At 36.3% G+C, this 12,438-nt stretch overlaps 2 protein-coding genes across 3 annotated transcripts; one reads left to right on the top strand and one right to left on the bottom strand.

The window, feature by feature from the left end:
• Window positions 1-188: 188 nt before the first annotated feature.
• Window positions 189-3,002, top strand: LOC109796970 (fructose-bisphosphate aldolase 6, cytosolic). The gene is made up of 3 exons (XM_020356847.3): window positions 189-347; window positions 1,371-1,598; window positions 1,886-3,002. The coding sequence occupies exons 1-3, from the start codon at window positions 320-322 to the stop codon at window positions 2,704-2,706; spliced, it is 1,077 nt and encodes a 358-aa protein (XP_020212436.1). The 5' UTR covers window positions 189-319; the 3' UTR covers window positions 2,707-3,002.
• A 3,180-nt stretch (window positions 3,003-6,182) lies between these two features.
• PTL (Duplicated homeodomain-like superfamily protein) lies at window positions 6,183-10,568 on the bottom strand. Of its 2 annotated transcripts, XR_014434889.1 has the most exons (3): window positions 9,699-10,568; window positions 7,358-8,882; window positions 6,183-6,704 (listed from the first exon to the last, which is right to left on the bottom strand). XR_014434889.1 is itself a non-coding variant. In XM_020357944.3 (2 exons), the coding sequence occupies exons 1-2, from the start codon at window positions 10,166-10,168 to the stop codon at window positions 7,625-7,627; spliced, it is 1,728 nt and encodes a 575-aa protein (XP_020213533.2). In that variant the 5' UTR covers window positions 10,169-10,568; the 3' UTR covers window positions 7,024-7,624. The 2 variants fall into 2 exon arrangements, 1 of the variants encoding a protein (XP_020213533.2); XM_020357944.3 differs by lacking the exon at window positions 6,183-6,704 and having other exon boundaries at window positions 7,024-8,882.
• Window positions 10,569-12,438: the final 1,870 nt, after the last annotated feature.

Consider the following 12,438-nt stretch of genomic DNA (forward strand, 5'->3'; position numbering starts at 1 on the left):
TAAAATATTATTAAATACTAATATATAAATTCATTATGTTATTATTTAATTTTAATCTCATAATTTTCAAAATTTAATTTCATAACGTGTTTTTTAATAATAGTTTTAACGTTAAACGTGATTTTACACGTTTCCAAGCATACAAACACGGTAGGAGAAAGAAGGGAACAGGAACGTGGAAGGAAACGCACCTACCCTCTTTCCACGCCACCCCTATCTCACAGTCATAAATAGTCACTCTCACCTTTCACACTTCTGTTGCTTTTAAAACCCTTCTCTTCCTCTCCTCACTTCTTCTAACACACAATCTCAACCCACCATGTCTTCCTTCAAGAGCAAATACCAAGGTACTTTCATTACTCTTTTCTCATACATGCCTTCCAGGTTTCTCCACTTCTCGCTTGGTGTTTTTCTTTTACTGTCGTAGTCGAACAATTACGCTGAACTTCTAGGCTAGTTCTTTTGTCATCTGGGTATGTTGATCCCGATGTAAAAATCTTAGCTTTTCTTACCTGGACTGCTGTAGTTTACCCGTTACACTCTGCATCATGCTTTGGCGAACTAAGATGGCTACCTAAATTTAATTTTAAATTTTTAGATCCAGATTCCGATCCATGTTTAAGTTTTTCTTTTTCAATGTAAAAAATTATATTTTGTCCATGGTTCTGTGTTCTGATTGGAAAAGGGAGAGCAACTTGTAAACTTTGTCTCCCCGCGAAAGCTGATCGATTTGATTTTTGTTTTTTATGCATGTATTCTCCGAATTCCCGTGTTGTTGTTGTTTACTGATGTAAATAATAATAACAGTTAGTGTTTTTTTAATTAATGTTTTGAACTTGGTGAGGTCTTTCATGAATTTAGAGATCTAGGTTGTTGAGTGATAAAGTTGCACAAACCTCTTTTAAAGGACACAATAACTGTTACCCGTTGAAACATAGATGGATTTATAAAACGTCTTTTAGAGAAGGGCTGAAACTGAAAGTGAACGAATCTTGTCATACAAAATTGTACTAGTAAGTTACATGACGAATATATAATGTTAAACTCCTCCTAAATAATTTTTGAAAAATTAGACTCTAGATCCCTCCCCATACAATTCAATAATTTTGTATTCATAAAAATTAGTTCAGTTTGTTTGTCTTTTTAATTTTTTGCTTTCCCAAAAGAACTAATTTTTTTTATCAGTTTTAATTGTTGAACAAGTTGTTTTATCTTTATTCAGAAGGGCAAATAACTGTGGAGGGTTGTTCTTTTTTACCTGCCTTCTCCTTGTTTAAATTTATTTCAAGTTGAAGTGAGAATATTGTATTACAGATGAAAATTTATATGTTCTACTGGTTAATGTTCTAATGAATTTGTGTGAATTGCAGATGAACTCATTGCCAATGCTGCTTACATTGGCACGCCAGGGAAGGGTATCCTTGCTGCTGATGAGTCAACTGGCACAATTGGCAAGCGTTTGGCCAGCATTAATGTTGAGAATGTTGAAACAAACAGGCGTGCTCTTCGTGAGCTCCTATTCACTACACCTGGTGCTTTTGAGTGCCTCAGTGGTGTGATATTGTTCGAGGAAACCCTATACCAAAAGACAGCTTCAGGTATTGATGCTCAGTTTTACAATATTTAAAGAATGCGTTACAGTACATTTTTAGTATCTTACTAGATGAAGTAATGAATGCATTTTATGTTTCTATGACAATGAATACATCTAGATTTTTATAAAATATTTTCTTTATAAAGTATTAGGAGGGTTTAGTTGGGGGATATTGTAGGGGATATTGTAGGAGCATATAGCATTTCTCCTTTCAGATTTTTGTCCAAACCTTGCCATGGTTTTAGTTTTTATTAGTTTCTCAACTTTTTTTTTTAATGCAATTTATTGCAGGAAAACCCTTTGTGGATTTGTTGAAGGAAGGTGGAGTTCTTCCTGGTATTAAGGTTGACAAGGGCACTGTAGAGCTTGCTGGAACTAATGGGGAAACCACTACTCAAGGTTTGGATGGCCTTGGTCAGCGTTGCCAGAAGTACTATGAAGCCGGTGCCCGTTTCGCCAAATGGCGTGCTGTGCTCAAGATTGGCCCAAATGAACCATCTGAGCTGGCTATCCATGAAAATGCGTATGGTCTGGCTCGGTATGCAGCCATATGCCAGGAGAATGGTCTGGTACCTATTGTGGAGCCAGAGATCTTGGTGGATGGACCTCACGACATCAACAAATGCGCTGAGGTGACTGAGCGCGTTCTTGCTGCATGCTACAAGGCCCTAAGTGACCATCATGTTCTGCTTGAGGGTACTTTGTTGAAGCCCAACATGGTGACCCCTGGTTCAGAGTCTCCCAAGGTCACCCCAGAGGTGATAGCTAAGTACACTGTTACAGCTTTGCAGCGAACTGTTCCGGCTGCAGTTCCCGCCATTGTCTTCTTGTCCGGTGGACAGAGTGAGGAGGAGGCAACCCTCAACCTCAATGCCATGAACAAGTTCCAGGGAAAGAAGCCATGGTCCCTTTCTTTCTCCTTTGGAAGGGCACTTCAGCAGAGCACTCTCAAGGCATGGTCTGGGAAAGATGAAAACATTAAGAAGGCTCAGGATGCTTTCATTGTGAGGTGCAAGGCAAACTCACATGCAACCCTTGGAACTTACAAGGGTGATGCTACCCTTGCTGAGGGTGCCTCTGAGTCTCTCCATGTGAAGGATTACAAATACTAAAAAAGGTGTTGGCTTCTTTTGGAGGTTTTTGCACTATTGGCACCAACATTTTCATGTTCTTTAAATAGGAGTTAGACACGTTATAGGTTTATGGATTTGAGAATAATTGCATCAAGCAAAATTGGCTTGGTATCGTTGCTTTTCAATTGAGTTTCCCCTTTGTTCTCCGTATTTTTGATCGAGTTTTGTTGTATTTGGAGAAGTGTCATTTCATGTTTCAATGCGATTTGGATGTGAAAAAGCATTTTGCTAGCAGCATATGAATAAACTTTGACCGGCGCAATATCTGTTTTGAATTTAAGTTTTTCAATCGAGTATAATTACCTTTAGTTTATCAATAATGTTCGTCATTCCGTAGATGGATGGATTCTTTCAAGTACTGCGTGTATGGAAGTAACTTGTTTGATGGGTGTCTTTAAATGTCTAATATTTTTGTCTTTTCATTCGAAAATTAAAATACATTGATAAAATTAGTCGAGAGATAATGTGAGTTTTTTCTCAGGGTTAAAGTGTCTTGTATTTATCATAACTCAAGACCTCAGTAGAAAGCCCTAGGCAGGGGGCTCTAGGCCTCTTTGTTAGACCATGAAGTTTAGGTCTATTTATTTTATAGTTAACATAATTAATTTTTGCACTTTAAATTACGTGGATTATAATATTTTTTTAGTCAATATAATTTTACTAATTTTATTTTTTAGGTATATATTGTTTAAAAGATATTTACTCCATATATTTATATATTAGTCTCGTTAATTTTTTTATAATGTCATTTTTGTGCGAGTGATTTAAATTTATTAAATTTATGTGATGATGTATTTAATTTTGTGAATGATGATTTGTCGATTAATGATTTGTGAGAAAAAAATAAAAAAATAAAGATAATTTTTTGAATAATCAAATATTTATTGAATTAAATAAGTGGTTGAATTATTGATAATTGTGTGATAAACTATAAAATAATATATTGTCATCCAAAAAATTAAATATATCACCATTAAGTAGATTTAACAAGTTTATGTCACTCACATAAAAATATTATTGCAAAAAGATTAACATCAGAGACTAAAAGGGATTAACAGATTGTAATATAAGAATTAAAAAAAAAATCAATTTTAAACTATAAAGATTAAAAGATAAAATTAGTGAAATTATAAAAATTAAAAAGGTATTTTAACCAAAACTTATACCAAGAAGTTATTACTAAAAATGGTTAAACAGGAGGAAGTGCTTCAAAGAGGATTAGTCATTGCGGATAAACCCTAAACCCTAAAACCCTAAAACTAAACAGAAACTAAGAGGCAGTTGCAAGTATATATCGTATTGCATAACTCGCTAAAAATTATCTTCCTTCCATTCCTATGACGTGGTCGAAGTTTACTTCCAGATATTTCTTTGCGTGTTTGGTGTTAGACAGCTATATTTAACTGACAATTGTCAAGTTACTAATATTTGCTCCAGCCTTATTGACTTGTGCATTATTTGAGAAATTTGATGTGAATTTCACTGGACCCTCAATGCAGATCCATGAGAAAGCTATTATGAAGTTGGGCACGAGTAAAGCAAGCTGCGGAGTTCAACACATTGTTGAGCCACTTGCACGTACAATTATGCATGTATAAACAAAACCTCAATCCTTTTTCTCTATTTGGGTCGCTAAAACTTTTTATTTTTGGCCGACGGGTTTTAGTGTATTGTATAAAAAATTATGTTCTATATAATTATAAAAACAATTATGCATGTATAAACTATTTTAGTGAAAGTTTAAAATATCCCCAGCGCTGCAAATAGTTTTTTTTTTGTCAAAGACTCTGTAGTGAAGGTGTTGGGCTGATTAACTAGCTGGGCTCTAGCCCGGTGGTATATCAGGGTCTGGGCCTAAAATGGTAAATCTCATTGCTGTAACTTAAGAACCCATGTTATTTGTAGGTTCCAAAAAAGCACGTAACGTGAGCCCATGAGCCCGTGTAGCAGCACTTTCTAACAACCAATTACAAGTTTAAACCAAAAAAAGGGAGCCAAAAAGAAAGCATAATTAAAGGGTCCTGGACAAAAAAAAGCTGAAACAAGTTTGATAATAATATCCCTATACTATACTACTACAAACTCAATTATGCACCCTCTTCAGCAGCCCCTATTAAAAAACAGAAGGCAAATGGAAAAATGCTAGTGTCTCTGGCCATGAGTTATTGTAGTGGCTATGATAGGGTAGTTATTTTTGGCCTAGCCTACTAATAAACTTTATATAGACATCGATATATGATGAAGCATCCCTTCTCGCTGCCACTCAGAAGTCAGAACCTGATTGCGTATTTTTAACTATGGGTGAGATGCATAAAAGTTGCTTTTTATAACAGTCCAAAATAATTAAAAGCAACTTGCCCAAGCCAGAATTTCCTATCTTGATTCTGGACTATACAAGTTTTTTTTTTCTTTTAAATTCTTGAGGTACTTGAGTTGCAGGTTGCAGCTGAGTAAGTAGTCACGTCAGGGGTATCAGAGAAAAAGCACATTGTTATTGTTATATTATACACTTTAATCTGATAGTATCATCTTTCCATTATTGTACAGGTGATGTGCTTTTGGCTTCCTTTGACTCCCTAATTACTTAACTGCCTCTAATAAGCGTCAAGACAAAGCGAGGAAGGAAGAGAGAGATAAAAAGCTGAGTGTGTGTTATGATAATGACTGCCAATATGTCTCCCAAACCCTTTCCTTTAGCAGGAAACTTCTTTACTCTTTCCCAGGTACGGATACTGTCTGCCCAGGAGCGTAAGATGTATCAGTAATATTCATGTAATGCTTATGCATATGTATGTATGTGTGTACTACTACCACATACCCTTAAAATGCAACTAAATATTTACACTGCACATCTGCCACGCTACTGTCACTCTTTTCTCTGATTAAATAAATGAATAAATTATTTAATTTTGGGGTGTGGGGTGTTTTACTTTCGTCACTTTATAATGTATTTAATGGAGGATTCACCCTTCAATGGCATACGCCAGGGACAGGACACGCAAGGTAGGGTTTTCATCTTTATACAACAGATTTGGAGGTCAAAACTCAAAACTCAAAACTCAAAGGCTCACGTATCTGTCAAGGTAGGGTACCCGTTATAATTCAATAAAACTCACCAAAAGTCACCTTTCAAATCAGTACTATTATATTCAAACTAAGTGCTGGAAAACATAGATAAATAAAGAGAAAAAATTGATAAAAGATGTAATGGAAAATGAAAATAAAAATAAAAATTATATGAATATATATAATAACGTACATCACTATTTCCTCTCCTGTTATATTCCATGTATTGTTAAGTACATATGGCAGCACAAGCTTCCATTGTCCATAAAGGTTGGTGTTTGTAGGTGTATGTAAGTAATTATATTATGGTTAACTGGAAAACCCAGCATGCTTAACTTCTATTTAGACATATTATATATTATTCTTTTCTCATGCAAACATTAAAAAAAAAATGGCCAAAAATTGGTAACCCGAATGCACTAATGTCAAGGATTTTGCTTCTCTCTTGTTACATAACTTATCGCAACAGACTAGGACCACACAAAATAAAACTGAGAACTGTATCGCTATAGAGAATTCCCGTGCAGTTTCTTTGCTGGATAACATTTATTGATCCTTCTGTACCAACCAGCCAATAGTAAGGTCATGTTAGTGACCTATCAAGCTAAACAGTACAAATACGTTCTACTAGAAGTTGGAATATACATTTTGGTGTTAGTTGCACTTTTCTCTATCTGTCCTCCTTTAACACAAAAAAATATAGCTTGATTTAAACCATGTGTAATAGAAAACTTCATTTGCATTCGCCACTTGTCACTTGAGCAAGAAGCTGAAGTAGTAAGGCTGGAATAGGGTTGTGAATTAATTCTTGGCTCATTCCGGTTAATTCGGCCGAAAAAGGGGGGAGAAAAAAGCATTGCTTCTGAAATGCCTTTTTTCCTTGGTATAATGCATATATTAATTTTTGCAACCTGTCAATTATCCAAATATACGTTCTTTAGTTTAACGTGTCTGCAATAATTGTCGCACGCGAGGCTGGTATACAAATACAACACATACGTTGAACAATGACAGCTCTAACAAGTTTCCTATTTAAGTTTTTTTTTCGTACCATGGCTAATGATCAAGTTAAATTAAATTAGTGAGTTCATGCTCATTGATATGCAAAGTGGAAAAATAGAACGAGAAAAGCACACATGCCAGGAGTTGCTTTAATTTAGTCCTTAGTCAAAACCAGTAATTATATCTGCGTATGTATAATGTTTGTCATTTGTTTCAATAAATTACTCATAAAAAAAAAAATCAGGCCTTTTTTTTATGCTTGTAACAATATCCATCAATACATCACTTTCTCCCGTTCATAAAAATATTGACCAATATGTAAAACCAAAGAAATTGCTACCTAGATCACGGCCTTCAAACACAAAAGGCCTGCAAAGCTAAATATTAAAAAATTACAACAAAAAAGAAATTCAAAGATGGATGAGGAAGGAGGAAGAAAAAAGACAGCGACTAACTGATGATATAAACATCATTGAAGATGCAACATATGAAGTAATAATAAAATTGCAAATTACATTTGCACGCATAAAAGAAATCGGCTACTGCTACAAGAGAAACTCACCTGAATTAGTGTCTTACTCGTCACCAACAATTCATTGATATTTGCCAATATCTCCCTCATTAAACTAACGTACGTGACTTGAACACATTATTTTTTACCTTAGTTGATTCCCATAAATAAAATAAGATTGACCACATTATCATCACCAGTCTCTATACATAAACCCTCAGTTAGCTCTTGCTTACACAACGTGAGATCATGATCAGATGAAAGGTTGTGAAATTAATTTTCGTACCTCTAACGAGTGTCAACCTTATTTCTCTCTCATCACTGGTTTTGGTTTGCTTTATTAACCTTTAAGCTATAGTTCTCCCACAAATTTCCACCCTCAGCCATCAAGAAGGGAAAGCAGTTATCACCCGCAACTGCATTCCCAACATTTGAATTCGAAGGTGAAGAACCATCATTTGTTTGCATCCTCCCAGTCTCGTGCCTTTGATCATTGATATCACAATAGGAACCTCCTTGGTTATACAGAGAAGACTGGTCACTGTTATCGAAGAAAAAACAACCTCTTGAGTTTTCCTTGCGCTTCTTGTTTCCATCCTTGGCATAGTTGCTCATAGTTTCCCATTTCTCCTTGAACACCAAAGCACTCCTTTCGTAACCAAAACAAGCCATTTTGGTTGCTATTTCCTCCCACATAACCTCTTCTGAGCACCCATTTTGGATGTACCTTGTCTCCATCTCAGCTCTCAACTGTTGAAGCCTTGTAATCTCAGATTCTGGCCAGCTCTCAGCACCTCTTGCAATAGTGCTATTTAGTATTTCACTTCCATCTTCATTCTGGTTCTCACTGTGGTTTTGAATTCCAGTTACCATTAGACCCTCAGGAGATTGAGTACTCTTTATCTCATTTCCTGTTAATTTTTGCAAAGCCTCCATCAAAGCAGCATCCCTTGCTTCAATCCATGCTCTCTCTTTGGCCCAAAATTTGTGTTCCCTCTCCAACCTTGCAGCTTCTTGTCTCCTCCACTCTTCTTCCCTTAATACCCTCTCCTTTTCCTTCTGTTCCAGTGTCTTTGTGAGTTTATCCAACCACTCCTCTTGCTTCTCCACCAGTTTTTTCATCTGTGAGTCAATGAAGTCTTTTATCTTCACCTTCCAGCTTCTTCCACTCACCCTCTTTCTCCTCTTCTCCATGGAGTCATTGTCCTTGAGTCCCCCAGTGCTGTTTTGATCATTGTCATCCGATGATGACGTGTCCAAGTCAGTGGAGTTGGTGAGACTGAGGCTATCACAATGCTTCTGAGACTGAAACATTTCTTGATTTGTTTGAGAAGGGTTAGTGTGGCTGCTTGTGTGGAAACGAAGGCTGCTACTTCCAAAATTGGTTTCTGGCACCGAGGCTTGGTTACTGTTTTCACCATATAAGGCTTCAAGTTGACGAAAGAACCTGTAATGCTTCCCATCCTGTCTTCCTGCCTTTCCCTCCTTTGTCTTCTTGTAATATTTGTAAAGGTTCTCAAACTTCTCCCTGCACTTCTTCCCACTCCTTTGGTATCCATGTTCTTCAGACATGATCCTTCAACATTAACACAAGAAACAAAAAGGCTAAGAAACTGAGCTAATCGTAGGTCATGGAACCCTAGTCTAAGCTGTGAATGATATGAACATTCGTAATAATTAATAATAATGCTATTGCTATGCAATGTCATGCACTGACTCTCTACATGTTACAGCAACCTAGTTTTAGCAAATACGACTAAGCAAATGACCATTCGAATTTGGCTTAGAAATTGGAAACCATTCATTGGAGCAAGAGCCTGCGCTGGATGACATTCCATGAGATAAGAGCTAGAATTAAGATAGCTGCAAAAAGCTTCCGAAAGTTGAATGAATTTTGAGTAGGAAAAAACTAGCAATAAAAGGGAAGCTAGCACTTGCACTTAAAAGAGGCTACAAAATTTCAAAAAGGGAAAAAGGGACAGTGGTGGAGACGTACTAATCTTGGTATATGAACTTAAAGCACTTGGCTCGAAGTACACGATCAATAATCGAAAATTGAGTAGCGAGACGACCAGTGTATATAGTATAGTCACTTCCAGCAATTACTGCCATATTATGTTTCTATCAGAGTTTCCAGAAAACTCAGTGTCACTACTAGTATCAAAATTAAAACCAATCAACAAGGTAGCTACACAGTAACACAAACATACTGATTTTTATTATTTAAGATCATATATAAATAAGTTTAAAAGATAGTTTTTAGAAATAAAGAATTTTTCTAATTGAAAAGTTTTGAAAAACACTTCAGCTTGTATCTGAATGACTCTTTTGTCGAAAAAAAAAAACAATAATCATTTTGAGAAGTTAAATCTGAGGGAAAAAAAAATGGTACCTAGAAACCTCATCCCAAAGGGGGCCCTTTTGATTAGCCTCTTTGAATTTAGAGTCGAGGCGAGATCTGATCTCAAGAAGAGTGAGAGTCTCTTGTCGGGGCCATCTTCCGGTGGATGCGTCTCCAGCGATGCATCCTGCGGTTTCAGCCTCTAAGCAACTAAGAGGAGGAGTGGAAGCACTAGTGGTGGTGGGAGTAGCAACAGCGATGGTGGTGTTAGTGGCGGAATCGGTGGACGCAAAGTCATGAAGACAACGAGGCATTATATCCGCCACTTGACGACCAAACATCATCATCTCGTAGTGCTGCGTCGCCGCCAGGTTGGGGTGGCCGGCGGGGAAGAGCTCCGCCGTGGGCTGCGGCGGCATGGAGGGGAAATGGCTCGAGAGTTGCCTCAGATCAGTGATGCCATACTGTTGCTGCTGCTGCTCATGATGATGGTGATGATGATGATGGTCCTCCATTTCCATGAATGACACTGTTTGAAGGTTAGAAAGAAGAAGAAGAAGAAGAAGAGAGTGAGAGAGAAGAGAGAGATAAAAGGCGAAGATATGGAGAGTTAAGCGGCAGAGTCGGATCCTGTCGTCCACGAAAAAGATCAAAATTTAAACGCAGGGAAATGGTCCCATGTCTGTGTACAAATGTATGCGTGTGGTGTAATGGTGTACGACACTACGAGAGATATGATATGATATATATTCACACTATTCAGATTGAAATGAAATGAAATGAAGTATAAGTAATAGTAATAGTATTAGTGTGATAATGTGTTATCTCTTTCTTGCTTTATGCTGCTTCGTTCTGTGTCGTTGTTGAGTACAGTGAGAGGAGAGGGTGGGGTTGGAGTGTTTGGGGGAGTAAGCCTAAGCCTTCACAATGGCCTAAGCCCTAAGATACAAAACTAATGTTAATGTAGTATATGTTGTTGTTGTTGTGTTGTATTATGATTATTACTATGATGTTTGTTTCGCTAATGAATCATTGACACGTGGCCTAAAGTGAAACCACGAATGGAAGACAGCGGAGTTTGTCTTGCTGACGCGTGTATAGTGCCTCCGATGCTACCTTTTTGACTTTTGGCGGTGATTCCATACAACAACATTAACGTGTTCCCCTTTCCTTTTACGTTCAATAATTAGCCTTCATTTCTAGTTTCCTTATTTATTTTCGTGAAACTTTGTTTCCTTATTACTTCTTTTTTTTTCACTTCTATTTTTTACTTTCTAAGTGAATTTTCGTAACATTCAACTAAATTCAAGTTATTCTCGACCGTGTTCAACGTGTTTCTTACTTTGTTATCGGGTTTTTTTGACGAGGATGATTTGATTTTGATAAAATTAATTCCAAACAGTTAATTATGATCGAAAGTATATATTTAAATTGATCTTAGTTACGAATTTTATATTAAAACTTACGTGCGGTGTAGGAAATGAGTCTCTGGTGTGAATTTAACGGCGCACTAAATTAAACAGATGGATTTCAACAATGGCTGTGGAATTCTAGTTCTACCATGATGTCTAAGTGATTATCATTCTGAAGTCAACTAGAGGAGGATGAAAGTCATGAGTAGGGGAATTTTCGAAGTTCGAACGTTTATTTGCTTTTTGAAATTGAAATCATTAAAAGAAGAGGGAAATAATTACGAATGTATAAAATCATGATAAAAGGAAAAAGAGTTATTATCTTCTTTGTTGTTTGTGTGCTTCTTGGTTCAAAATAATATATATATATATATATATATATATATATAACTACAATAAAATTGTATAAAAGAATATACATATATACTTTTCAATAAAATTTTCTACTTTTGATTTTTTAATTAACCAATGTCTAGGTCATTGATTAGCAATTTCCTTCTTTAAAAAAACTTAAAATGTACTTTTAATCATTTATAATATCTTATATATGAACATTACATACCCACAAATTTTATGCTTTGTGTTGGTTCCTCTTCCATTCTCTTTTCCAATTTTTTTTTGAAACAGCAAAATAAATTGAGGTGGCACTAGGGGTGCCACAACCCAAAATTACAGGAAAGTTACAGGTTATTAGTAATATAGTTCATTTGAACTAAATTACTCCATAGCCGGATATATCAATCATACAATTACACCACTAAAAACTACACCCTGGTTCTTATCAGTGGCTAAAAACTATTTGACTAACAGCTACCCACATTTGTTGCACCTTACATACCTGTTATTCCCCCCTTCTGATTTCTGTGAGCATAAGCAATATTGACCCTCTTTTACCTTTGTAACCTCCACTAGATCATACATGTAGAGACAGCAAACATTGACCTGGGTTACAGAGCCACTGAGCAAAAGGAGTTGTGAACTGCTTGTTAAGTAACCTCATCCACTGCCAAGAAGTACACGTGATCTCTCTTAATGTGTTTTCTAAGTTAAAAGTCACACCTTCAAATCTACCCTTGTTCCTGTTCATCCACACCGTTCGAGTTGTTGCTAGCCATAGAGTTCTCAAAGCTTGTATTTGAATGCTTGATGATAAGGGTGCTGGGATAAGATTGAAGTGATGTTCCACCTCTTGAGGGAGCGGAGATGGACAATTTATCCAATTCAACAAACTTTTCCAGATGTTATCAACTTCTTGGCAATTGCAAAATAAATGCGAAACAGTTTCCTCAACCTTGTTACACAGCACACAAATGGATTGTTGTTCATCAAGGATTAAATTCCTTCTTTTTAGGATATCTACAGAAGGAATACCTCTATTG

Source organism: Cajanus cajan, chromosome 6 (genome assembly GCF_000230855.2).
Source record: "Cajanus cajan strain Asha chromosome 6, NIPB_CcT2T_4, whole genome shotgun sequence".
Classification (NCBI taxonomy): Eukaryota; Viridiplantae; Streptophyta; class Magnoliopsida; order Fabales; family Fabaceae; genus Cajanus; species Cajanus cajan.

Excerpts from the sequence above, each read along its gene's own strand:
- LOC109796970 (XM_020356847.3), top strand. The coding sequence starts at position 320 with ATGTCTTCCTTCAAGAGCAAATACCAAG. Across the intron at positions 348-1,370 it reads CTTCAAGAGCAAATACCAAG|ATGAACTCATTGCCAATGCT; the intron begins GTACTTTCATTA and ends TGTGAATTGCAG. Across the intron at positions 1,599-1,885 it reads ATACCAAAAGACAGCTTCAG|GAAAACCCTTTGTGGATTTG; the intron begins GTATTGATGCTC and ends AATTTATTGCAG.
- PTL (XM_020357944.3), bottom strand. The coding sequence starts at position 10,168 with ATGGAAATGGAGGACCATCATCATCATCACCATCATCATGAGCAGCAG. Across the intron at positions 8,883-9,698 it reads CTTTGGGATGAGGTTTCTAG|GATCATGTCTGAAGAACATG; the intron begins GTACCATTTTTT and ends TTAATGTTGAAG.